General features: G+C 34.0%; 10 protein-coding genes across 11 annotated transcripts; 6 read left to right on the forward strand and 4 right to left on the reverse strand.

Annotated features, from left to right (window-relative positions):
- Positions 1-566: 566 nt before the first annotated feature.
- On the forward strand, positions 567-1,454 carry LOC128386833 (chromatin complexes subunit BAP18-like). Its single transcript, XM_053345930.1, has 2 exons — positions 567-794; positions 1,008-1,454. The coding sequence occupies exons 1-2, from the start codon at positions 679-681 to the stop codon at positions 1,213-1,215; spliced, it is 324 nt and encodes a 107-aa protein (XP_053201905.1). The 5' UTR covers positions 567-678; the 3' UTR covers positions 1,216-1,454.
- LOC128386826 (HEAT repeat-containing protein 5B-like) lies at positions 1,400-2,795 on the reverse strand. Its single transcript, XM_053345923.1, has one exon. The coding sequence runs from the start codon at positions 2,656-2,658 to the stop codon at positions 1,438-1,440; it is 1,221 nt and encodes a 406-aa protein (XP_053201898.1). The 5' UTR covers positions 2,659-2,795; the 3' UTR covers positions 1,400-1,437.
- Positions 2,796-2,812: 17 nt separating this feature from the next.
- On the reverse strand, positions 2,813-4,340 carry LOC128386831 (uncharacterized). The gene is made up of 4 exons (XM_053345928.1): positions 4,181-4,340; positions 3,936-4,055; positions 3,710-3,853; positions 2,813-3,459 (listed from the first exon to the last, which is right to left on the reverse strand). Exons 1-4 carry the CDS (start codon positions 4,248-4,250, stop codon positions 3,323-3,325), a joined length of 471 nt encoding a protein of 156 aa, XP_053201903.1. The 5' UTR covers positions 4,251-4,340; the 3' UTR covers positions 2,813-3,322.
- Positions 4,341-4,367: 27 nt separating this feature from the next.
- On the forward strand, positions 4,368-10,549 carry LOC128386821 (ATP-dependent RNA helicase TDRD9-like). The gene is made up of 5 exons (XM_053345912.1): positions 4,368-4,518; positions 5,176-5,630; positions 5,704-5,767; positions 5,881-10,019; positions 10,110-10,549. Exons 2-5 carry the CDS (start codon positions 5,218-5,220, stop codon positions 10,285-10,287), a joined length of 4,794 nt encoding a protein of 1,597 aa, XP_053201887.1. The 5' UTR covers positions 4,368-4,518; positions 5,176-5,217; the 3' UTR covers positions 10,288-10,549.
- LOC128386832 (uncharacterized) lies at positions 10,536-11,325 on the reverse strand. The gene has a single exon (XM_053345929.1). The coding sequence runs from the start codon at positions 11,181-11,183 to the stop codon at positions 10,731-10,733; it is 453 nt and encodes a 150-aa protein (XP_053201904.1). The 5' UTR covers positions 11,184-11,325; the 3' UTR covers positions 10,536-10,730.
- A 127-nt stretch (positions 11,326-11,452) lies between these two features.
- LOC128386823 (macoilin-like) lies at positions 11,453-15,315 on the forward strand. Of its 2 annotated transcripts, none has more exons than XM_053345915.1 (6): positions 11,453-11,688; positions 12,644-13,042; positions 13,207-13,935; positions 14,093-14,543; positions 14,655-14,838; positions 14,936-15,315. In XM_053345915.1, exons 1-6 carry the CDS (start codon positions 11,603-11,605, stop codon positions 15,190-15,192), a joined length of 2,106 nt encoding a protein of 701 aa, XP_053201890.1. In that variant the 5' UTR covers positions 11,453-11,602; the 3' UTR covers positions 15,193-15,315. The 2 variants fall into 2 exon arrangements, with proteins under 2 accessions (XP_053201890.1, XP_053201891.1); XM_053345916.1 differs by having other exon boundaries at positions 14,655-14,829.
- A 298-nt stretch (positions 15,316-15,613) lies between these two features.
- LOC128386829 (V-type proton ATPase 21 kDa proteolipid subunit c''-like) lies at positions 15,614-17,369 on the forward strand. The gene is made up of 2 exons (XM_053345926.1): positions 15,614-15,950; positions 16,187-17,369. Exons 1-2 carry the CDS (start codon positions 15,821-15,823, stop codon positions 16,687-16,689), a joined length of 633 nt encoding a protein of 210 aa, XP_053201901.1. The 5' UTR covers positions 15,614-15,820; the 3' UTR covers positions 16,690-17,369.
- Positions 17,370-17,644: 275 nt separating this feature from the next.
- LOC128387037 (maternal effect protein staufen-like) lies at positions 17,645-21,933 on the forward strand. The gene is given in 5 exon segments (XM_053346172.1): positions 17,645-19,039; positions 19,042-20,085; positions 20,889-21,107; positions 21,268-21,598; positions 21,706-21,933. Coding segments are annotated over 5 exon segments (2,697 nt in total). The 5' UTR covers positions 17,645-17,967; the 3' UTR covers positions 21,737-21,933.
- A 386-nt stretch (positions 21,934-22,319) lies between these two features.
- LOC128386911 (GATA zinc finger domain-containing protein 14-like) lies at positions 22,320-23,418 on the forward strand. The gene is made up of 2 exons (XM_053346026.1): positions 22,320-22,528; positions 22,600-23,418. Exons 1-2 carry the CDS (start codon positions 22,517-22,519, stop codon positions 23,230-23,232), a joined length of 645 nt encoding a protein of 214 aa, XP_053202001.1. The 5' UTR covers positions 22,320-22,516; the 3' UTR covers positions 23,233-23,418.
- Positions 23,419-23,433: 15 nt separating this feature from the next.
- LOC128386897 (kinesin-like protein KIF23) lies at positions 23,434-26,654 on the reverse strand. The gene is made up of 5 exons (XM_053346010.1): positions 26,239-26,654; positions 25,194-26,155; positions 24,956-25,129; positions 24,770-24,872; positions 23,434-24,694 (listed from the first exon to the last, which is right to left on the reverse strand). Exons 1-5 carry the CDS (start codon positions 26,537-26,539, stop codon positions 23,589-23,591), a joined length of 2,646 nt encoding a protein of 881 aa, XP_053201985.1. The 5' UTR covers positions 26,540-26,654; the 3' UTR covers positions 23,434-23,588.
- Positions 26,655-26,758: the final 104 nt, after the last annotated feature.

Below are 26,758 nucleotides of genomic sequence, written 5' to 3' on the forward strand. Positions count from 1 at the left end.
TTCTATTTGGGTTGACTGTAATTAATTTGATTATTGTTGTTGACGACAACGGTCATTTTCCCGTATATTCAATTTTGGCGACGAGTTTGTCTCTAAGAATATACAGATCTTCATTTGGTTTAAACTCACGATTATAATACCAACTGAACGTTCTAATTTGGTCTACGTTTGATTTTCTAATTGAAATTTTCTGTGATAAAAATTGAAAGAAGATTGAAATTATTAACTCAATTAAATCTTTTTGAATCGCAGGAAACTTTTTAAGTTCGAATTGTACAATTATCGAGTAACACTGTTGAAGAATATCGATTTTTTTGTTGGAGAGTCCAATGCAGATGACCTTAAATAACCTTGATCGTAAATCACAATTTGAGGTTGAATGTAATTATATTATTCAACGGTTAATAGAATAAAGACCTTGAATGACCTTGGCCTTAGAAGAAAACAAAACTCTAAGCTAAAACGGTAACACGGTATAACAAGAATGAAAAATTAATTTCGAAAAGAAAAACGAAAATCGCGCCTTTTTTATGATTCGCTCTTTTTACTTTGTTTACTTTCACTTTGTTCTTGACAATAATTTCTGGTTTCTCGTGGTTTCCACTTAATTTCATCCCAATTGTTGTCTTGATTAAATTATCTTTTCGCTAATTCTGTTCCACCAACAGTTAACTGAATATGACATTAACTACCGGAGATAAAGTCGGAGAGATTCTTGTTTTTTCTGGTCAAGCTTTTACTAAATTAGGTGAACTGATTGGCTCTTATGACAAACCTGATTCAGATTTCTCCAGGTAAGTTAATCAATTTAGTAGTAAATTTAATTATTTACGTAGAATTACGTAGAGTTTCGTCTTAAAATTAAACATAACCTTTGACAGTTAAATACTTTGGTTTGAATTGATAGAGAAAATTGAATTGTTGAACCTTTTTCTTTTTGTAGTAAAATCTTACAGCGTTTAATTCATAGATTTGTATTTGTATTTTTCTTTTCTCATTTATCTTAGTGACAAATGGACAGAGGAAGATATCGAAACTCTGAGAACAACCATTCGAACTTTCAGTGAAGATTTGAATAATTTGTCGGAAAAATTACGAAACAAAGCGATCGCCAATATGAAGCAAGGGATGAAAAGAAGAGCTCAAGCTTCCAAAGGATTGACTCATGTCACTACATCACCGAAAATGTCAAAAGTTGCCAAACAATCAAATTAAATTGGATGAAACAAATTGTACAGATTGAAATTTATTCACCGATTCCTTTAAATATCTTCACCATTTTACTCACCAAGAGATCTTCAATCTCCATGGAAGGATATTCATCAAAGTCTTTTCTCATCTCTTCATTTTTTTAATTCGTTTGTTGAATCAAATATCAATTGTAACACTTGAAAATTCATTCATTTCATTCATGAGCATAAAATTTATTAAAATATTCTAATCGATTGACAGAATTGTGTTTACAAATTGATAAATTAGCAAAAAAAATCCAATCCAAGTACTACAAACTTGACAGGCCATTGCAGTGACATGGGAAGGGGTGTCGGGCGAGAAAGCGGGACGAAGAGCGGCTCCAACTTGTGCTTGATATTGTTCCAGAATAACGTGTTGTGGGAATTCAGGTTCAGGAACTTTGGCAAATTTATCGATAACCAATTGGAGAGCTTGTAGACCTTCAAGACGAAGTTGATCAGAATCTGATGTTGCCGCCATAAAAGACATTCGAATGAGATCAGAAAGATGATGAACTAGAAAAGCATCTTTCTCATGGCCACTTGATTTCTTTTCTCGAACGGTAATCAAATCAAAATGAGCCTTTGCATCTCGACTATTCTCACAGGTTTGAATGATTCGACAAAGTGTTTGTGTAGCAAAAACTCGGGTTCGCCATTTAGGTGGACTCATTGCCTGATTTGGATTATCATCTCTCGCCTTAAACTTTGATTCGGCATCGTCGAAATCCCCATCACCCTCGAAATCTTTCTCAGGTGTCGATAAGCTTGAACTTGGATCAGCAGCACAAAGAACTTCCTTACAAAGGGCAATCCAAGTTTGCAAATTTTCCGTAGCAATTGATTGAACCAGAGAAGTTATTATTTTCTGAATATCGGATAATATTTTTGTATCATTTTCATGATCCATCAGGTAGAAAAGTATACCAGGTAATCCGTGTTCACTGTGGAGATGATTGATTCCATTGGAATTTTGTTTAAAATCAGAATTCTTCAAGTCTTTTAACCAATCAGCGGCGTGACTGCAAACTTGTTTAGCTTCCCGTTGGATCAGCTGATGGAGACATGCGATTGCTGATCGACGTAAAAATAAGTGGGGACTATTTAACACTGAACACAACATCGGAACCAAAGATGATAGATTAACATGTCTTGGTGCAAACATATGAAGTTGCTGGAGACACCCGATAGCCTGGGATTGAGCCAACGGGTCGGAATGCTCTTGCATGACACCACAAGAGACAAGGAGGGAAGACCGGGTTACAGCGAGTGCTGGTGTGTCACTTTGGAGTTCAGGTCCCACGGTGGTTATCACAGCGGAAAGTAGTTTACCAATACATTGATGAACATCACAATGGTGATATGGAACTTGGATTAACAATTTAATTGAATGGGTTAATGTTGGTTCAATATATGTACGGAACATTGGACCACCAGAGTCTGCGATTAAGGTTAGAGCGTGAAGTGACCAAACTTGAACAATTGGTGACGTTGAATCTTGTGAAAGTGAAATAAAGTAAAATTTAATTATTTACATAGAATAGTTCGTCTTAAAATCAAACATAACACTTGAAAATTCATTCATTTCATTCATGAGCATAAAATTTATTAAAATATTCTAATCGAATGACAGAATTGTGTTTACAAATTGATAAATTAGCAAAAAAAATCGTCAAAATTATCAGTCAGATTTACTTGATGATAATTCAACTCATGAATTGATGGTGTAGTTAAAAAATGAGATTCTCTCAAGTCATCACTGTGATGATAATGACTTTAGTAATGATGACAATTCGTTTAACCAAAAAGTGAAATCAACTAAATGGACAATTAATAATGGCAGTTAATTTGTGACTTTTTTGGTTAATCTTTTGGAAAAACACTGAATCAATGGTGAAAGTATTGATCATGACGAAGGCGGTGATAGGGAATGCAAGAGTTAAAACAGAATATTAAATCAACAAATTGAAGATTGGATTTACTTGAAGAAGATAATTGATTATTCCTCAATTGAAACACTTTGTGGACGTGATTGGCACTGAAGCCAACAAATTGATTGGTTTTGTTTCGTTGACAGTTGAATAATTGAATTAAATTAAATCGAAAACAAATACTAGACACATCGTGGTGAAAATCATCATGAGAGAACCACTTCGAATTGAGAATCCATGGTTACAACCATCTTTACTGTTACAGGTACAAGTTTCACGGAAAACATTGTATGATTCTGGCAGGAAAAGGGTGTGACAAAAAAGAAGAGAAAAAAATAAGAGAACAATTAAATTCATGAAAATACAAATCAACCGATCGATCAACTGGTTGTTTTTATAGATTTTTTTTCTTTCTTTAATACTATCAATCAATTGATCGATATTATGAAAAGATTTTCCAATATGATCTCTTTCTTTTTTTTCGTGTATTTCTTTTCCTCAAAATAGAATAGAATTATTTCCATAGAAGGAGAAAAAGAAACTTACCTGTTTGGTAATGACAAACATTCTCATTACCAGTCCCTTCACCTGGTGAACCCAAATAGGCACAGGATCGAATTACTCTCCATTCGTTTTCAACCTTTTGTCGAATCTTCCGGCACATTGTTGCTCTAGCACCAGCCAAATCAGCTAAACAATTAGTAAAACAATTGGAAAATTAAATTAGAAGAGACAAAAAGAAAAAAGAATCTCAATTTTTTGTTCTACTTACGCGTTGATGGTTTATGAGGGTCAACATCACAATCGTTTAAAGGTATAGATTGATTAACGAAAGGGTCACCACATTTAGGATCAGTTCGACTGTTACAAATCCAACATTTAATAGCAACACCTGAAAATAATTGCATCAAGTAGTAAATAAAAAGAAAAACAATCAATTGTAATTGTAATTCACTGGCGCAAAACTTGAGGAAACATCGATAGAAAGAAAGATGAGTAGAAACGGTAGATACTCACTTGATTGAGAGAATGTAATTAAAATGAAGAAACAAATTAACAAAAGATTACAAACAAATTTAGTATTCATAATTAATTGCGAATTAAATTGTGAAACAATTGGTGACAAACTAAACAAAAGGAATTAAGAAAATAAATTGTAACTTTCACATCTGAAGATTGAAATTCTTTAAACGCTAGATGGCGACGGCATCGAATTTCGGCTATGCGGTTTTCGAAAGCGGGTCGGTTATTGTTCGGCATTTTCTATTCTTTTTCAAAACAATTGGCTTTTTTTTCATTAATTTAGTTTAAATTGTTTTAGTTAATTACATTCAATTGTTTGTTGTCATCTTTAGGTGAGTTGATTAAAAGTGTTTTCTATTTGGTTAAAAGCTTTTCGAGTGTCTAATTTGTGTGTTCATGTTTACCCTTCTCTCAAATATCTTCAGTTTTCTTTGGGTTATTTTGATTTGTTTACAATTTTCTTCTGTGGCTTTTTTTTATTTCAATTGTCAGATTGTCAGTTTTATCATCACCATTTGTTTAAGTTACACTGTTGAACGTGTAGATTAAATTGTTAGCTCCCCTATTGTCTAGCTTACTTGAGAGAGTCACTTAATTGGAGCACTTGAGCTCTTACTTTTGTTTCTTTCTGCTCTACTTTAAAAAAGATGACCTTTGCTCGGTCAATTGAACAGCGTTCATGTTTAATCGAAACGATTAGATTAATTATTTCTCTTTTTTTGCCAATTAGCTCTTTCTATCATAATTTATTTAATCTCAATTGACTTTTCTTTGCGACTTGAAGTACCTTTGGATATTTGTATAAATAAGTATCTGGTCAATCAATGGTCATCACTTTGGTTTTCACTCTCATTCTTACACTTTGTGTTTCATCAATTTAATCAACTCTCATCATCTTAAGCTTTTTTATTGAATTAATTTTATTCTTTCTGTGTTTTTTTATAACTTCAATTTAACCATTTTATTTTAAATTATTCTTTTTTCTCTAGTTACGGTTATTTCAACGCTTTGTATTCCAATAATCTTATACCATGGCTGATGAATCTAATCAAACACCCAAACGAGGTTTAGGAAGACCATTTCTCAGGAATAATATTCTTGAAGATGGGTCAATGGAAAACCCAATTGATCCAACAGTTCATATTAAACGTGAATGTGGAGACATTGAATCTGAACCTCAATCTGAACCAATGGCTACCGAAGAGATTGAAGTGGCTACTCGTATACCCAAAGTTGAACCTGGATCTCAACCATCTATTTCTATCCCTGATGTTGGTGTTCGAGCTGAAGATCTTTTATCACTTTTCAATCTTGAGCCAGGAGAACGACCTACAATCTCCGTTCATCCTCGTCAATCGGAAATTGAAGCTGCGAGAGTAAAGCACGAAGAGCCCGACTCCAAACGAGCCAAAGTCTATCAATCAGGATCTCGTTTTATGAACGTGTAAGTATTAAAACTCTTTAACTGCTCATCAAATTCTTATAAAAATTTATTTTTGTCTATTTAATTTCTTCAGTGATTCAATGGAGCAAAAGGCTTACGTTAACCGTATAAATGAACAAGAAAAAACAAAAGCCTCGGTGAGTAAACATATTGATTCAACAGGACGAATCAAATCACTCTCATCAAAGTTCAATATTTTCGGCTTCGATTTATGTTGTAAATATTTTAATGTTGAATTTTTCTTTTTTAGCAATTCGTCTTCCGTCGAAATAATCGAAACGGAGATTTCAAAATGGAAATCGATGACGACTCAGCTTCTACCACTCATGCAACTCTTGACGGTGTTAGTACTTGCCTCGACGAGGTAAATGAGTTGTTAGACCCAAATTTCCGAACGACTGTTGAACATTTTTTCAAAGTTAAAAAACAACAAGATTATAATTCAGCTCCATTACCCATTGAATCGAAGAGGAAAAACATCACCACCCAAATCAATTTAAATCGAGTTGTCATCATTAAAGGTACAACTGGGTGTGGTAAGACAACTCAAGTGCCTCAATTCATAATGGAAGATTGTTATAATCGTAATAAACATTTCAACATTGTGGTCACTCAACCTCGTCGTATAGCGGCAAAAAGTATAGCCGAAAGAGTTTGTGAGGAAAGAGACTGGAAAGTGGGCGAACTTGTTGGATATCAAATTGGTATGGACAAAACGGCTGGAGAATTAACTAGACTCCTTTACTGTACAACTGGTGTTCTTTTACAAAAGTTAATCGCTGAAAAGAAAATGGACAATTATACTCACATCATTATCGATGAAATTCACGAACGAAGTGATGAAACTGATCTGTTGTTAATGGTTGTGAGGAAGTTTCTTTGGACTCAAGCAGCTCCAGTTAAAGTGATTCTCATGAGTGCAACATTTGATTCCAACAAATTTGTGCATTACTTTTCTCTCAAATCTCAATCTGGTCTTCCAATTCGACCTTATGAAGTTAAAATCGAGGAAAGTGTTCGGCCAATTATAAAGACTTATATCAACGGGTTTCCACCAACATGGCGTCAAGAAGCTTCAGTTGGTGTTGAACAACCAGAGTTTCTACAATTCGACATTGAAGATCCTCACATCGATGCTGTGCGAGCCCGAATGTGTCCCATTATGATTAAACATTTTGATTCGCTTGATAGATCAGCTTCTCGAAAAGGAGCTGTTCTTGTTTTCTTACCTGGTTTTGATGATATCAGACAAATGACTAAATTATTAGAAGCTTATTCATCAAAATTTAGACTAAATTGGCTCATCTTACAACTTCATTCATCGATCACACTGGAGGAACAACGAAAAGTTTTCGTCGCTACTAAACTTGGTGAACGAAAGATTATTTTATCAACAAATATCGCCGAAAGTTCAATTACAGTGCCAGAAGTTGTTTATGTTATTGACTATTGTTTGACCAAGAGTTTAGTCTGTGATAAAATGACTAATTATCCAACTTTAAAACTTGAGTGGGCTTCACATGCCAATTGTGATCAAAGAGCTGGTAGATGTGGTCGAGTTCAAGATGGTCGAGTCTATCGAATGGTCACTGCCGAATTTTATGATAGATTCATGTCGAAAGAAGGTGTACCTGAACTATTAAGAACACCTTTAGAAAATGCTATTCTTAAAGTGAAGAAATTAGATCTTGGACCACCGAGAGAATTACTTGCTCTTTGTATTGACTCTCCCAATTTAGGTGATCTTCGTCGTTCAATTGTTAGACTGAAAAGAGTCGGTGCATTGACTCCAACAATTAACGGTGTTTATGAAGAAGAAGATGGTCAACTGTCCCTTCTTGGTAAAATGATGGCCGATCTCCCATTAGATGTTCAACTATCTAAATTTGTGATGATGGGCTACCTGTTTGATTGCCTCGACGATTGTATCATTATTGCTGCATGTCTCTCATTACAAAACTTTTTCAGCAAAAGTTTCGATGATACAATTAGAGCTTACAAAGCGCGTTTAGCTTGGACTGAACGTACTTTTAGTGACCCAATCGCTTACTGGTATGCCTATCGAACCTTCTGGGATATGGTGAGTGCAGGTATTTTTGAATCTCGTTCTGCAAAAGCAAAGACTTGGTGTCGAGTCAATTTCATTCAATATGCTCGACTTCAAGATGTCATCAATTTGGTTGATGAATTAAGAAAAAGATTAACTTCCGCTGGTATCCAATCCGAAAAAAGGCCCAACCTGATCAGAGATAAATTTGAAGATCAGCTCATCCTCAAGGTCGTTATCGCCGCGGCTTTTTATCCTTATTATTACATCAAAACACCTCTCAGAAATCCCGAAATCGCAAAAGAGTTAACTGATAAAGACCCTTACAAAACAGTTAAACTAAGTGGATTACCTCAACATGAAGGTGTTCTTTATGCTGATCAAATTAAATTAGCTTTAGAAGAAATTGATTCTCATATGGAACTTGAATTCGAGGATACTCATTGTTATGTCACATTCCATACAAAGGATGATGAAATCTTGGGTCCAGCTATTTCATCTCAAACTGATGGTATGGCAGTTCCTCGAGCTGAAGAATCTCTTTACCAAGAATCAATGTTAAGGAAAAAAGTGTTCCAAGAAAATCAAGTTGCGACCGCTGTTTACTTGGCCATCAAACTCAATCGATGTCGTAAACAAATCATCGTCACCAAGTACAAGCCTCACATCGCTGGTCCAAGAATCAAATCTTTGTTTGATATTAGAGAAGCTAAAATTAATGCAGCTCATCTTTTCAGGACAGCTCGCTACCGAATCCCACCTTACTCGAGTTGTAAAATACCAAATCCACGATTACCATCAAAGAGTAAGAAAAAAATTGAAATCACTGTAACCGAAGTTGAACCGGAATTTTTTTATGCTCGAATGCGAGATAGACAAACTACTACGATGCTCGCTAACCTTGATAAAGCGATCGAAAATGCTTACAAGCCAGAAAAGTTTCCATACAACGACCCTAAAGTTGGCGATGTTATCATAATAAATTGGAAATATGAAGATCGTCCAAGGAAATTAGAAAGAGCAAGAGTTTGTCGGGTTGATCGAGAACGTAAAAGCTTCGAAGTTTTCTGTATAGACTCTGGCACCACTGGAATAATCAATTTAGAAGATCTTGATTCCTGTGTTCGTCTTGATCCAACTCAAATGCCAGTTGAACTGTTCTCGACTCCCGCTTTGGCCATGGCATGTCGTCTATGTGAAGTTACTCCTTCTCAAGCTCGTAAAATGAAGCAAGAAGCTCGTTACAATGATTTAGATGTTTTCGCTTCATTAGTGTTGAATTGTAACGATGTTTGGGGAATGGTTTATAGTGTAGTGAATGATGTGATCGCCCTGAAACTTTTCCGTGGCCAAGATAATGGCGTTTCAATCAATGATAAACTATTAGCTGATGGAGTATTCGTCAAGTGGGACGAACCTTCACAATCCAAATTTGACTCCAATGTTCGTTTCCATCATCGAGCCACCGAGGAAGAAGAGCCTCTTTATACTCTAACTGAGGCTTGTACTGTTGAAAATTTTATCCCGGAAGGAGAGGCCAAATATCTAGCTGATAGTTTAATCAACAGTTACAATAGTCCATTCAGCAAAGAAAAGGTCAAACTGAAAGGACCTTACACCCCAATTGAAGTGAGCTTCGAAGGAGTAACCCGTCAAGACTCAGTGTTACGAGTGGCCATTGACAGTGAATCTGTAAACTCTGTTTGTTTTGATCCTGATCCAGAAAATTCAAACAAACGCCTTCTTGTTGCATCATGTGTCCAATTACAACCAGAAAGTGGCAGATTAACTGCTAGAAATACAACACTAATGCCCGACATCACCGGATTTCCTCAATTAATGTCTCTCTTATTTGCACCACGAGTTGAATTTCGTGTGGACTATGAACGTAAACAATATGTTAGTGCTCTTTGTGGACTGGGTTACGATGAAAACACTAAACATCCTCACGACCCAGACAATGATATGGAAATTACTTTTGATTGTTTCATCGATAACGCAGATATTACCAAGATTAATCTGATTCGTTACAACATCAGTGATGTTTTATCAAGTGAATCCAATTTCGCAGAAATTTGTGGCCACGCTTTATTCCAGAAACAACAAAAGATTCGAGCCATGGTTTTGGAATTGTTATCACGACAACGAGTCGTTATCCCAATCAAAGAAAAATGGGAAAGGAAATTTGAATGGGTTGATAAAGATCAATTAACCTCTTCAAATGTAAATCTGCTCATCGAACCTCTTTACGAAACACACAAAGTTGTAGCCGAAGTTTGTTTCGAAAATTTCAAGGAAAATTTAGCAACCAATTTAGAATCAATGAAGTTGATCATAGACTCGTAAGTAAAACTGAATCGATTGTAATACAAAAAAGTTTAATCTGTGATTGTTTCTAATTATTTTTCTTTTTTCCATTTCTTTTTTTCCAGTAACATGAAAGCGGTTGCAAAATGTGAACTTTGCTCTGATATTAAATTTTTCAATCGTCGAAGCCTAATGGACCATTTAAGAACCGATGCCCACGTTTCGGCCGTTAAAAAGATTTTCGAACCAAGTAAATGGGCTGATTTCCAGATCTCAGATGAGTACACGATCATCTTACAATAGACATTGAATTTAAACATCAAATTCATTCATAAGTAAATAAAGAGATCTCATTAAATTGATGTAAACAAAAATCTCAGATACTTTGAGTTGTTTCCATCTAGTCATTATCTTTTTCTTATATTCCAATAATTCATCTTTTTAGTTTGACTAATCATTTTTTTTGTAACAAAATTTGTTAAATTTCAATTCCTTTTCTCTCAATAATAATCATTTAATTTTCTGAATGCCGTTTAAATAAACAATTACTCTAATCTTATAAAAAGATTTTGTATTCATCGTTTCTTTTTTCGGGATAAAAATTACACTTTGACAAAATTGATCAATTTTTACAAGAATGATTTTTAGTTAGATGATCTTTACATGGAGCAAGTTGAGAAATTTAATAGCTTAATTGTGCAGTACAATTAAAATTGATGGGCTACTATAACTGTTGATCAAAAATACTACATGAAAGCATCATCCCATCCATCAGGTCTCATATGGTCATTATCAGGGCCTCTACCTGGACCCTGAAAATGTCCACCTCCTCCTCTAGGCCTTGCACCTCTTAATCCACGTCCGGGTGTACCACCAGGACCGAAAGGGTCAAAACGAGCACCTAAAGGAGGCTGAGGAATCATTCCAGAGGGGGAAGGGAAATGACCCATTCCAGGAAATTGAGGCCGATTGGGTTGAATAAAATGACTTGGATCATTTGGATCGAAAATCATTCCACCACCAACTCCTCCAGCAAAAGGATCAAGATCAGCACGACCAATATTCACAATAGGTGGTCCACGTAAATTAGAACCTGAATCAACCAAAGGATCAATCGGTGGCCTTTGACCAGCAGGTCGAGCAAGATCGTCTTCTTTTTTCTCTTTATCTTCCTGAGTAGAAGGTTTTTTTCTTTCCATGTTGAAAAAGTTGAGATCCACAAGTACAAAAAACAATTAAAAGCAAAATTTAATTACGTCTTCTTTTTAAATAACAAACAAAAAACACAATCAATCAAATGAAATCGAAATTATAATTTGAACATATGATTCACTTTAAAGTTTAAAGCTGATAAATTCCATCAGGTGTCGTTACTTTGGAAAAGAATTTAACTCCAAGGGAATGTCTCCTAATTGCGTTAAGTTGTTTCTCCGGATTAAAACTTGTTCTGGATTCGGATCTTCACTACTCTTCCCTGGGATCCATTCAACTGAAGCAAAAGCAGATTTTCATTTGTTTAATAATTTTGTTTAATTTTATTATAATTATTTAATAATATTTAGTTATTTGTTATTTATTGTTATCGAATTGTTCAAGAGTGGCTCCAATAAGGTAGAATATGAAGAGGAGAAATGCCGATTTTTGTGGCAAATTTCGTCGTCCTGTCAAGAAATCCAAGCTGACCTCGAGTGGATTTTATGGAAGGTAAATATATTATGTTTTATTTTCTTCTTTTATTCTCTTTCTCTTTTTTCTCTAACAAACTCTATCTTGATGTTTTTCTGATTTTCTTTCTGCTGATGATTATGTTGTTATTACCTTAATTAATCTAATCTTCATCCTCCGATTTAATTGTTTCTATCAATATAATCAGTTTGATTATAAATTACGTCAGTTAGAAGATGTGTTTTTGTTTTTTCTTTTCTCTCTTTCTTTCTTTCTTTCTTTCTCTCTCTCTCTCTCTTTCTCTGCTCTTTCTTCTCTTTCTTTCTCACTAATAATAAAGAATAGAATCAATTGAAGATGTAACATGAGAGAGTGAAGGTTGTTATTCTCACTAATTCTCTCTACCTTTTCATTTCCAATTAAGGTTAATAGTAATAACTTGTAATAGTAAAAAAAAAGCTTAAAAAAGAAAAGATTGATGATGTGAATGAGATGAAAAAGTTGTGGTTAAAAACTAGGAAAAGATTAAGAAGGAGAATAAGCTGTTTAAAAAGAATAGTCTAAACTGTTGCAAATTCTCAATGGTAGTTGAATCCATAAGCAACTTGATGCCTGTTGGTCAATTTAAATTTTCTTTTCAATTGTTGAACAATTTGGTTTCTTGGCTTAGTCTTGATTCGCTATTGGTGACAAATCAAATTTCTGTTCAACTAATGTGTCAGCTTTTAATTAAGCATCTTTCAATTAATTTGTTTTCAACTGTGATTAGTGATACTTATTATTATTTCATTTTGCTTTTCTTTTTCTTTGCTTCTCCTATTTTTTGTTTCATCTTATTTTGCTTTTGTTATCAACTTGTCTAGATATCTCTCTGTCTCTCTCACTCACTATCTCTCTACATGATGATGATCTCCATTGCTTTTTTATTGATATCATCTTATCAATATCTTTGTAAATCTCAACTAATTTGGATTTTTTTACCATCTTCATCTAGCACTTTCATGTACTTGAAATTTTTGATGGTTTGGTCTTTCGTACTTTTTGCTGATTTCATTCTCGAATTTCGATTTGAGTATCTTTGGCCGTTCTGGTTACTCTTACGAAGTGTTTACGACTCCTTTAAATACCAAGGATTGGCTTTCTCAGTTTTTTTCGTTTTCATTGCACTCACATCCGATATGATCTGTTTCCTTCTCATCCCTGTTCATTGGTTATTTTTTGTTGCCAGTACATATGTTTGGGTACAATATGTCTGGCATACTGAGAAAGGAATATGTCTTCCGACATTATCACTTTGGTTACTATTTGTATATATTGAAGCATCGTTTCGCCTGAAGGAACTAAAAAACCTTCCTTTTCATTTAGACCTTTGCAGACCTTTTGCGGCTCATTGGTAAGTTTTTCCTCTTCACTTTCTCCCTCTCTCACACTCTCAAACTCATCATGCATCTTTTACCTCATTGGTAGTAGCTTTTTTTAGCTTTACAAAAACTATTAACCTTCATTTCTCTCTCTCTCTCTCTATCTCTCTTTTCTCATCTTTTTTACTTATTACAGCATTGGATATTCTGTGGTTACCCTGGGTTTTGGTTTTAAAAGTCATGTTAGTTATAAGATGAGAATAAGAAAACAATCGGAGGTTACAAAAGAAAATGAATTTTACTTCGAGCTTCTTCAAAAGGCTTTACCTCAGGAAATTTGCACTCCCAATTCAACGGACAATACCTCTGTCATCTCTAATAGTGTTCCTCTCCCATTAGCCTTAAATCATAATCACCATAGTCTCAACAATAAAAAGGCCAATTCAGGAAATAATGAAAAAACTCCAACTGTTAGTCATCAACCGCCTAACTTAGTTAAATTGAACAATGAATATGAATCCAAGAAAAACTATACCAATGGTATAGATAAGCAAGAGCTTCAATTTATGGAACATTCAATTAACAACAAAAAGCAACTCGGTGATTACGAGAATGACAGTAACATAGGTGAATATAATCATGAAAATTCATTTAAAACCATAACATCAACCACTCCACCATCATCTACATCATCACTTTCATCAAACAAATCAGCTGATAAGCTGACAAATTCTATGGCATCCATTACACTCTCATCTTCAAACAAATTGAACCACTCATCAAACCATGTAACATCTAATAACTGTACAACCAATGCCAACTCTTTACCTTTTGGTAATGTTCAATCATTGAATATTTCAAATAAGAAGACCAAAAACAATTTGGCTAATAATTTAACATCGCAGAAAGATGAGCTTGTGATACGGTAAGTTACGCAATTTTCACATGTATTTCAATGCTCTCCAAATGTAATCTAAGATTCAGCTGTAGATATTAATTCATTATCCATGCATATCTAATTGATTTTCTTTTGTTTTTCTTTTTTAATTTAATTACATTTTCTCTTGCGTATATTTTCATAGCCTTGAAGCAGACATTAAAAGACTTAAAGCTTACTTACAAGCGAGTCGTCAGACGGAACTTGAGTTGAAATCTCAAATTAACTCTCTTCTATCCGAGGAGAGAGGACTTAAGAACGAGATATCAACCCTTCAGCAAGATAACGATAGCCTGCAGACTAGGCTACACAATTTGCTGAGTGCACGACAGCAAGATAAGCAAGCGGTGTCACAATTGGAGAAACGTTTGCAGGAGGAGAAAAAATCAAGAACATCTTATGAGAATCAACTTGCCAGTGAAAGAAAAGCCAAAAAAGACGAAGCGAACGCCAGAGCAGCAGCAGCAGCTGCTCGAATTGAATGTACAGAGATTTGTAAAAACAAAAGAAGAGAACTTGAGAATGAATTAAAACTCTTGAGGAAAGAGATCAAGGCTCGAGAAGACCAAGTTAAACAGATTGATAGTGAGGCTCAGGTAAGGAATACAAAGATTTTTATCAATTTCATTCTCATTCTTATTATTGCTTTTTAATTTAATTGTTTGCTAATTTAACTCTCCTTTTCTCTCCTCGCGTCTACTTTACAGTCTCTCCGTCAATATAAAGAATCTCATGGAGATACAGAAATACTCTTGTCCGCTTTGTCTGCTATGCAAGACAAGAACGCACACCTCGAGAATAGTTTAAGTGCAGAGACAAGGTTAAAATTGGATCTTTTTTCTGCTCTGGGTGAAGCTAAAAGACAGCTCGAAATCAATCAAGGTAGGAACTGTAAGAAATCGTTTCTTTTTTACGTCTTTCATCGATTATATGTTATCCATGTTATTTGAAAATTTGACTAAATTAATCTCTTTTTTTTTCATTTCAGCGCTTTTACATCAAAAAGATAGACGAATCGAAGAACTAGAGTCAATCGTGTCCCAGCTTAAATCTCGTTTCACCGAATTGTTAGCAGTTATGCCAGCGACAACCGCATACACTGGAATCGATAGTGATATTGTGTCATCTCTTATGCTCAACTCTAAGTTCATGTCAGATCCAAATGATTCACATGACTCGTCCATGAAATCTCCATTGGATCCTAACGCACCCATTTATACTCCTAATAAAAGTCCTGATCTCTAACACCCAGTCTATCTGATCTCTTATCCCATCCAAAACAACAACAACAACAAACCAACAAAATAAAACATAACTTGATGTTTAAATAACAAAAAAAACAACAATTAAAATGATGATGATAATGAACATCATTTTATTGGAAATACACTTATCATTTCACAAAACAAAACAAAAAATGAAATAAAAAATAAGAGAGTAATCAAGTTAATGAATAAAATAAGTAATTTTGTTGCATAACAAGAAAAACTCAAAAAAAAATCTCATTCATCAAATAAAACTAATTTCCAAAAAAAGGAAAATAATTACATTTAAGAAAAGTTCCTCCAATAATAATCCGAATTGAAAAAGAAAAATTCTTTAGTAATATAAGTAACCCAGAGATGGCGCTTCTCCAGCGACGCCTCTGACAAGGTAACTCGGAGAGAGAGTTGATAAGATTGATAGTTGATTTTTGGTGATAATTGAAGGACAAAATTAATGTTAATTAAACACCTCTTTCTTTGTGAATTGACAAATTAATTTCTAATCTAGTGTTAATCTTTGAAGAATTTCCGTCAATCTATATTTGTATTAGGTGTTAGTCCGGATCACCAAGTCATTCCAAATAGTCTCCCCAAATAGAGTTACCATCATGGGTCTTTTATATTACACTCAACTTACGGTATATGGAACAACAATATTTACTCTATTATGTTTTTCTCTATATTATATGTTAACCGGGAGAGGTTCTCGTATGGGAGATATTCAATGGCTTCTTGAAGGTAATTAACTAATTATATAGATTGTGTATCCGTTTGGGTTAACCTTATGTTGGTAATTTAACGGGAGAAGAAAAAAGAAGAGCCCTTATCTCTTCTTCTTATTATTATGCTTTTTGACAATTTTCTTCTCTCACCTTCTCTCAATGATTATACTACCATTTTGTTTTTCTTCTTCTCATTATGTTCTCTTTTTTTTTCTTGTCTATTTTTTCTCTTTGTCAATTAAATTTCTACAGGTATTTCTCCTTATATGTGGTGTGCATTGGGTATTGGTTTATCCATATCGTTGAGCGTTGTAGGAGCAGCCACTGGTATTTTTGCCACTGGAGTATCAATTATTGGTGGTGGTGTTAAAGCTCCTAGAATAAGAACCAAAAATTTAGTATCAATTATCTTCTGTGAAGCTGTAGCCATTTATGGTATTATTTTAGCAATTGTGCTTCTCAATACTGTTGAACAATTTAACCCTCTTAAAGCGGAAGAAAATTTTGAGATTAAAGCAAAAAATTACCTCTCAGGTTATATCATGTTCGGTGCTGGTCTAACTGTTGGTTTAAGTAATTTATTCTGTGGTATTTCTGTTGGTGTTGTTGGAAGTGGAGCTGCTCTTGCTGATGCCGCTAATCCATCTCTTTTCATCAAGATTCTTATCGTTGAAATTTTCGCCTCAGCCATTGGACTGTTTGGTCTCATTATTGCCATCATCCTGACTGCCAAAATTTCCATGGGTAATGCTTGATTTGGAACAACTTATAAGAAAACAAAAGAGAAAATCGAAAATCAAACAACCCCAATTGAAATAATAGTCGATCATCATTCCATCATCATATTGTTCACAAAGAAATGCAAATATATACAACAACCAACAGAAAAGAAAACCATCTAATATGTAAGAAATAATTCACAATCAACTTAATTACCAACATCATTAACACACCATCATCATCATCATCTTCATCTTCATCTTCATGTTTGCTCTTCTTCTTCGTCTTCTGGTTCCTTTGTTTTTTTTTCTTGATGTCTTAATCGCCGATCAATTGTAAACAAAGAAAACACATAATCATATTAATCAAGTCAAGGATAAAGTCCAAGATTTTTTTTTATTTGGTCTCAATCGTCGGCATCGAATGATGTCTCTGTTAGTTATACACATAATATAGTAATAACAAGAACACAACAACAACAACAGAAAACTAATTATACACAACAATCAAAGAGTAACAATTTTGCAACTCTTTGACAACAATTAACAAAAGTGTAATTGATAACATTTTTCCTCTTTTAAAATCAGAGCCTATGTTTTTTTGCTGGTTTGATTCTCAGATAAATTGAAGTGTCAATTGAAATATTTAAAAAAAAATTCTATGATTATTCGGATCAATAAAGAACTTCTGTTAAATTTCTCAGAATTAACATGAACTGTGTATCTTTTAAATTATTAAACAAGTTAAACCAAACCAAATCAAATCAAATCAAATCAATTCTAATTCATTGGTTAATCTCTTCATCCCATTGGCAAGAAGAGTAAACCAATTCTCCTCAAAGAAAATCACTAATTCATCTCGATACAATTGAACAGAAAATTCCTCATAGACTAACCATCAGAGTAAAATGACTTGGAAATTAAATTTAATTGTAACAATTAATAGGCCAAGAAATTAGCCCCGTCTATCGGTGTGATAGGAATTTAGTCTCATTCAGCTGAGATTGGAAACTTGAACTTGTCAATTAACAAGAATCTCTCAATGTTTTCAACTGTCTTTCAATTAATTGTTACTATTTAAGACGAATAATGTTAATCAATGAACGGTGAACATGTTTAATTAAGCGAAATACAATTCGATTAAATCTCAATGTTCTTTTTTAGAAAAGAAAATTTTTTTTCTATTCTCTTTGTGTAGCTTTTTATGTTCATACGTAACTCTTAAGGTTTTTATTGTTTCCTCTTTTATTTGTTTTCTTTTGTCAATTTGATTTCTGTTTAATTTATTAATTGTTTCATGTTAATCATATAATTATGAATTCTTCTGGAGGAGAATTACTTTCTGGAATTGGTTTTTCCAATTTGTCTTCGAAAAATGTTTCTAATCAAGAAAATATAATTGATGGAAAAATGAACAACAATGATGATGATATGTTGGAAAATGGTGATGATAAAAGTAACCCAAATGATGGATATTGTGCATTTAATAATAAGGAGAAAAGTCCAATGTGTTTGGTTAACGAATTGTGTCGTTTTAATTCAATTACCTGTCGATATGAGCTAATTGAGGAATCTGGTGCTCCTCATTCAAGAACATTCTCAGTTCTCCTGAGATTGGGCGATAAAGAGGAGTATCGGTCTTCCGCTCTTTCCATAAGAAAAGCTCAACATGCAGCGGCTTCTTTGGCTCTTCAATCGACCAAATTTCCACAACCATCACCAAAATCGCAACGTAAAGTAGCCAAATGTAACTCACAATTAACACCAACAGTGGAATTAAATGTTTTGGCCATGAAACGAAGGGAACAAGTACAATATCATGTCTACGAACAACCCATAAGACCTAATCTTCTGTCAAATTTGATGTCCTTTCCATCATCAGTTTCTAATCAAATGACTTCCAATCCCGGTGATTTCCATAATTATCGTAATCTTTACAATCAAAGATTCCCTTTGATTAGAGGTGTGTGTACACCTTGGTATGTAGCGACAGTTATGGTTGGTGAGAGACAATTTTCCGGTAAAGGTAAAACAATTCAGATCGCTCGACATGCTGCCGCTGAAGAGGCTTTGAAAACCATTCGACAACTTCCCTTACCAACTACAACAGTCCCTGTAACTAATACAAATACACCAACACCGGTGGGATTATCATTGGTAGAAGTGGAAGATGATGATGATGACAGTAAATCACCAGTTAGTATGATTTACGAGGCAGCAATGAAAAGAAAATACTTAGTACAATTTGATGTAATATCGGAATCTGGTCCTTCTCACATGCCCTGTTTTGTGATTAAATGTACCGTCGGTAATTACTCAGCCATGGGAAGAGGTGTTCGTAAAAAGACAGCCAAAAGACGAGCTGCAGCCGCAGTATTAGCTGAATTAGAGAGAAAGAACCACTTAATGTAACTTGTGGGCAATCGAAAACCACCCCTGTTGTTAACGATCCTAACAATTTGAATTCTTCCTCACCAACCAAAGAAAAATCTTCCACCGATCGGCTATCCAAGAAAAGAACCACCGGTAACAAAACGAACAAGAAAAAGAGAGACCAATCAGCCAAATTAGATGAGAAAGTCGATGATTTAGCCACAAGGCTTCACAATACAAAAATCTCATCACCAATGGATTCAGTTAATTGCCCAGTCTCCGAAATGATTACTTGCCAGTCAAATTCAATCACCAAAAGTAATCAACAATCAAAGGAATTGGCTGAAGGTGATGATGATGTGAAGTTGATTAAAACATCTTTCACATTGAATCCAATTAGTCGACTTCTCCAATTACAAATGGCCAAAAAAGAGGACGAACCAAAGTTTAAATTAATATCGGAAGTTGATATTGAACACCGAAAGAAAGAATTTACTATTCAATGTTCAATTAAAGCTCCAAAAAATTCGCGTTTTATCGCACCAACAATTAGCAACGAATTGATTACCTTTGGTTTTGGACCAAATAAAAGAATAGCTAAAAGAAACGCCGCTGATGAGATGCTTAACATTTTAGGCTATTCTTCATCATCTTCATCATCTTCATCTTCAACTACTTCCAGTTCATCGTCAGCATCATCATCATCATCATCATTATCTCCAATCTTAAAGATGACAACTAATTCAACAACAGCTCAGAATGTTAATCAACAGGATGATCCAGAAATGAATCAAGTTAAATCTGATCTTAATAAAGAGCGTAGAGTCAAGTTCATGATGGATACAACAAATAATTCAAAGGATAACATTCAAGATCTTGATGAAAGATTGGAAAATCTTTCTGAATTAACTCAACAACAATTAATCTCACAATCTGATTCTCCAAACAAATATGGCCGACAAATAGCCCCTGGACTTTTATTCGTAATGAGTATGAACCAGACCAACAGTAATTATCCAATACGATTAATGGATAACCAAAATGCTGTAGACAAACTATAGACTTAATTAAATTAAATATCACAAGTTAAAACAATCTAAACCTGAATAATTAAAATCCATGTTTACTCTTAATTTATCGGATCACAAAAAAAATTAAATCTACAACAATTTACCATAATTTTTATTCAACGAAACGTAATCACTGAAGAGGATAAAAATGAAACTCAAGCCAAAGAATTAAAAAAATTCAATTCCGTGATTTCGATTGAGGAATAAATTAATTGGATCCTTAAAATAGATCAACATTAAAATGGAATATGATTAATAAGAAATGAGTCATTTAATTGTTGAATTAAAAGTTAACCTTACCTTTTGATTGAGTTCTAATGTCTGATTGTTGCCATGGAACCAAAATAAATGAATACTAATTAAAACAAGAAAACAATTTAACTGATCAACAGGTGAGAAGATAAAGTTTAATGACGATTATTGATTGTAAACCATTGAATAAATAGACAGAGAGTTGGACGTAAATTAAACGTTAATCACAATTTGTACAGTTGATATTTAACCAATAAACTTTAATTGTCGAATAACAATTAACCTTTGAGTGCGTTGTTTTCTATTCGTTAAAAATCAAACTTATCATCTCAATCTCTTGTATTTAAGCTTAAGTTCATTTGTAATTTAGACTCATTTTCCTTTGAACGTTGATTGATTAACGTTAAATTCTAATTGTTTGATAAATTCTATTGAAGTAAGTAGCAATTAATTAACTGTGTTCCTTTGTTTTAAAATATTTACATCATTTATTTTAAATTTTTGAACCAATTCGTTTTCCTGTTCTTTTTTCGTGTTTAGACTTCACTCTCGTCATGATTAAAATGATCACTTTGATATTTATTTCACTGGTTGTTGGCACTTTTGGTGACTCGATTAATCGTGCCAAACGGGGAATGGATGGAGTAACGAGTGGAAACACCCCCGGAACGAGTGGCATGGCCCCAATGACCTGGGGGTATATGCCTATGGGGCCAGATCCCAACGCCATAATGAAAAACGCAATGGATATGATTAAAAGTAAGTTCCTTCATAATTATCTTTGAATCAAGTGAATTTAAGAAGAAAAATGCAACAATTCAAAGTGAATTTGTTTAAAATGAAAAGTTTTCTCTCGAACTACAATCTTAACTTTCCTCAAGATCTTGATTGGTTTTAATTTTCTTTTCTGAATTTAAAGATATTCAAGATCAGATCAAGGAAACAAATAAGCAACAAGAATGTGTCCCAACCAATGTGACCACTGAACATGCTAAACTCGGCGATCAAAATATCACGATGACTAAAACGCTTTGTAAAATCAATGGAACCGACCAGACCTATGAAAAGACTACAATGACGAGCTCCAGTGATGGTTCAAATTCTGGTTCGAGCTCAACTTCCACTTCAGGTACTGGTTCAACTTCTGGTTCGAATACAAGTTACAATTCTAACTCATCACCACGCTCAAGTTCCGCTTCAAGCACTGGCCCAAACTCCGGGGCAATGGCCGCTTCATCTGCTGGCTCAGGGTAAGTTAAATGTTAACAATTTAATTGTTCAAAATGAAATCTAATTCTAAAGTAAATTCATCGATCAGTTGAAAAACTAATTTCTATTTCTCCTTTTCAATGAATTAGGGTGCAATGGCCTCAGCTATGAGCAAATAAATCAAGGAAACAATTTAAATTCATCAACGTGGTTAATAATTATCTGATTTTCTTAATTGTTAATCAATTGAAAGCTCGACATGAGATCTTCTTGTAAAACATTTTGTTTCAGTTTTAATTGAAAACCTCTTGAATTGTACCTGATACTTGTCATCAGAAAACTTTTAAGCAAATAAATGATGTTAATTAAAAACTAATCCAACTAATTGTTTATCATTTAAAACTTTTAATTTACCTTCATGATTATTGACAATCATCAATTTGATCAAATAAACTGGTTGCCGTTATTTAAATGGTTGATTAAAATGCAAACAATACTTCATCACATGTATTTAAAATAATTAGGATAAAGATTGTAAATTTATAACAATTAGTTAATCAGACAATTATTACATGAGATCAAATTTTCATTATCATAATTGTTGTAAAATTATTTTATTAATAAATTGTGAGTTTCCCAATTGTTTTGATAATCAGGTAATTAATTGGAAGCAGACAATTACAATTAAATCTAATAGAAAATGATAACAATTAATTTAAATTGTTGTAAACTATTAAAAGAGATGCGGATGAAAATTAATAATAAAATGTTGAAATGGGAAAACCAGTGAGTTAATCAAATTGTAACAATTTGATGATTTTTTTTTCTCAACTCGCTTAATTGTCACTCTAATTGTAACAATGAAGGCAAGTTGACAATCAAATGAAAATTAATGAAACAACAATTAACAGTAAATCAAATGTATCCAAATCATTTACAACTTAGTGAAATAATCAAAGATGAAATTATGGGTAAGTCTTAATTTTAATCGCAATGATTTTCAATTAATGATTAACTAATTGTTTCTCATACAACTGATTAGATTATAATCATTTCCATAACAAATTCAATCAGATTAATTGATTGTGATTATTACGGTGCGGGTTTCCCACTTCGAAGACCAATCGAAATGCCAACTTACATTCGATATAAAAAAATACCCATCGGCTATTTGAACCCAGAATACGTTCATAGATTTCATAGTGGTCACTTCGGTGGACAAGGGAGCGGCCATGGAGACAGCGGTGGACACAGTGGTAACAGTGCTCATGGTGCTCACGGTGGGACTCACGGTGGGGATGACGATAGTGAACACGACGATGACCACAGTGATAACAACGGTGGTTTGGTTCAGCGATATTTAGGATTTTTAACTCCCGCTTCGCATCGAGGTTCAGGTCACTCTTTTTTCTCGAATCGTTTTCAAAGTTCCCATGAAAGTGACCAAAATGACCACAATAACCACAATGACCACAATGACCACGGGGGACACGATGTTGGTCATCGGGGTGGTTCAAGTTTCCAATTTGAAAATAATTCCAATAATCGGCAACATGGTAACTCGAATCAACATAATTCTGATCGTTACACTGGTCTACTCGGAATTAGATTTAATCGGTTTAATTTGTTTCGTCGACCCTCTGGTAAGAGTTTATTGGATCGAATCGTTGGATAATTAATCTAATTAAATTTGCTACTTAAAATTTTATTTGCTTGTGAAAATGATTAACTTTAATCAATATTTTGTTTCGATTTAAAATTAGTTTATTTTTAAAGCATTAAAATGCAACGAAAAAAACAAATTCTTTTTTTTCTTAATCATTTAATTAAACATCGATTGATCAAACAATCAGGTTAATAGAGAGAGAGATAGAGATGCTTGTCAAAAAAAAGAAGAGTTTATATAAAAGTTAATTAGTTGTTTTGATAAAATTTTCTCTGGATGTGATGTGAGTATGAATCGGAAATTTTGAGTTGTAATTAAAACTTTTACAATGTGGTTTTGTTTCTGGTGGTTAAATAGGATGATTATTATTTGGTTTTGTGTGGAGATGATTGAATCATTGTTTCGACGTCATTGAAAATGACCTGAGCTCCTCCGGCAGAGCTTGGGATTACTTCACCTTTGTAAACTCGAGTCTCAATATCTCCATCGGCATCGGCAATGTGAGTGGTAATCGCATATTTGGATGCACGTCTCAAGTCAGCTGGTTCCATGTCTTTTAAATTAGTGATCGATTTTTTGTTTTTAATCTTTGCTTTCAGAACTGTTCCCATGTCAAGTTCATTTTGGTCTCGGTGATCAATCCATTTCTCATTTCCAGTTGAAAGAGATCGAATGTGCCTCGGGTTAATTACCGGCATACCAGGAGTTGACTTAGTTCGAAGGCGATTATCATTATTTTCTGCAGCAAATTCGTAAGTAGGAATAATGGATGGAGTGCACATCATTGAAGTTCCAGGTTCAGATGCAAGTTTCATTCGTTTAGACGAGGATGGAGTTGAGGTCTTTTCAGGTGTGGCAATAGACGCAGTTCGAGTGGTTGATTCAGGCATACTGGGTCTTCGTAAATGTCCAATGCCACTGACCGCACTTCCGCCAGTACCATTATTGTTATTGTGACCATTTTGATTTGTTTTAGTTCCGGTGTTAGGGGTTGTTGGGTTCATGTTTGGATACATGGAGTCCCAATATTCACGGAAAACTCCCCAATCCGAATTGTCAGCGGTCAATATTTCCTTGACCAGATGCATTTTCTCTTTGGTCAAACATTGTTCTCGCTCAAGTTGAGCTTGTTTTTCTCGTAAAACTTTCTCGAAAACTCGTTTCAGTCTTTCCTTTTCTCGGGCGATCTTTTCTTGGGTTGCAGCTTTAGTTAATTCACATCGAATATCAGCGTGATCAAGAGCTTGATTCTTTTGGTCAAGTTTCTCTTCTACTTCGCGTAAATGTCTTTCTAAACTGTAAATCTTTCTCATGTATTCCTCTTGTTCACCTTCTAATAAGCTACACTTGGATTCCAATTTTTTCATTTGATCTTCTCGAACCTCTAAATCATTTCTAATTATTTTCAATTGTTGCTTGGTTAGCATATTTTCACTCTCAGCAGAGATAAGATTCTCACGGAATAACATTTCTAAAAAGAAAATAGATAAAATTAGAAATATCATAATAATCAGGATAAATAATAGAAGAGTAAAAAGTAACTTACGTTTTGCACGAACGTTTTCAAAATGTCGAAGACAATTTTTCTTTCTCAATTCCAATATTTCAATCAGATCGGTCAATTGTTTACGATCTTTAAAGTCAACACTCTGAAAGTAAAAAATTACAAATGAGATGAAACAAAAGTAAATGACACAAAAAAGTCTCCAACTATTGGAAAGATTTAACTTACAGAGAACGCAGGTAAAGATGGACCAATAGTGGTCACAGCCGAAGATGAATCGCTTTTCGGGAATGGAATGAATTTAGGAGATGCATATGGATGAGGCATTTTAAGGTGAAAGGGTATATCTTCAGCTCGGTTAATCATAACTTCTTGTGCTGTTTCAGCAAATTTCATCACATGCTGTAAGAAATAAACATTAGTCGTTGATGTAAAATCAAGTTAATTAGTTGTAAATGATACTTACAAGTGTCTCATCAAAATCTGCAGCACCAGGATTCACACAAATGATCATCTTGATTTTTCCTTCACCTTCGAAGTAGCTTTTAAATAGATGAGTTAGTTTATTGTCTCGATAAGGAATCATTTTATTCATTCCATATTTTTGATTTTCTCTAAGTAGCTCGATACATGTTCTAAGAGCCATCAAAGAATTGTTTATGTTTCCGGCTTCTCTTAATCGTTCACCGGTATTTTGAGTTCGAGTGGTACGTTCACTTCCAGCAAGATCAACCAAAGAAAGTTGACTAATTGTCACATATTTACTATCAGGAATAACTTCACCATCAGAATCTAAAGGTGATTGAACAAGTTTGATGTTGAAAACTGAATGACTTCGACTTGATTCAGTGTTCAAAGCTGTATGGGCCATCCTACGGCGACGAACTCCCTTGACAAAAAGGTTAAATGCTTCGTCGGAAGATTGGACTTCAATCTCTTTTGCATTCCAAACGAAAACTTTTTTCCTTTTATCTTCCCTTAAAACTTTAGACTGAGGTTGTCTTCTTTCAAGACTATCAGCAAAAATTTCATCATCAAGAAGATCATAAATATAATTGTTGTAAATTTCAACATATGAGACAAAAACAGCGAAACCATTTCCTTTAGAATCCAAGTCAATTTTAGTTGTGTCTCGATTTCGTGATTGCCATTCTTTTAGATCATCGTTTTCTTTTCTTTTCATTGGAGTTGCAGAGGGTGTTCGAGTTACTTGCTTGTACTTTTGCCATTCAATTAAAGCATCAGGTGGTGATCGAACTTTGAAACCATTTGCTCCATCAGGACTGAAAGTAAACTTCCGGCACAATTGATCATCAAGACTGTTGAATAATATATCAAGGGTTCGAGGTAGAATACCACTTTCATTGGGATTTCCAGTTAAAGTATATGTTTTACCAGATGAGGTAGTACCATAAGTAAAGAGAAGACCTTGGAGATAAAGAAAAGATAAGTAAAAGTTAAAATGGAAGAAATGACCAAAAGGTAAAAAAGAAAAGAATTTAAAAACTTACCATTTTTACCATGGATCAAGGATTTCAACAAAGGAAAACCAACCTTTTCAAACAGTTCGGTTTGGGTGGTAGATTCAGGGAATACACTTCTGAATGTAAAGAAAGAACCCAATTTACCAATTCCAATTGGAGTTAATTTAATTGTAGTCTCATTATATTTTCTAACACAAATTGGATCATTAGTATTCCTGAGAGGTCGAAGTCTACAATAAACTTCAACCGGATCTTTATTACACTTTCTTGGTGTTACGGGTGTCATTTTAACCGGTGTGGTTAAACACCTATTGTTACCTTGAAACATTACAATAGCAATTCAATCAATCAATAAATCAATAAATTTAAAAACAAATCAAAATGACAGACAATTAAATGAAACAATAATAAATGTTTGCCGTTGGAAAGTTAAACTTGTGAAAACAAAAAAGATTTTGATTCAAAAATTTGTCGCTTTCAATGTGATTGGTTGAAATTCCATCGAAAGTGCTGCCATCTGTTGTTCGACCATCGATTAGGCGCCATT

The sequence above is a fragment of the Panonychus citri genome, unplaced genomic scaffold (assembly GCF_014898815.1).
Source record: "Panonychus citri isolate SS breed McGregor unplaced genomic scaffold, ASM1489881v1 Contig00077, whole genome shotgun sequence".
NCBI classification, from domain to species: Eukaryota; Metazoa; Arthropoda; class Arachnida; order Trombidiformes; family Tetranychidae; genus Panonychus; species Panonychus citri.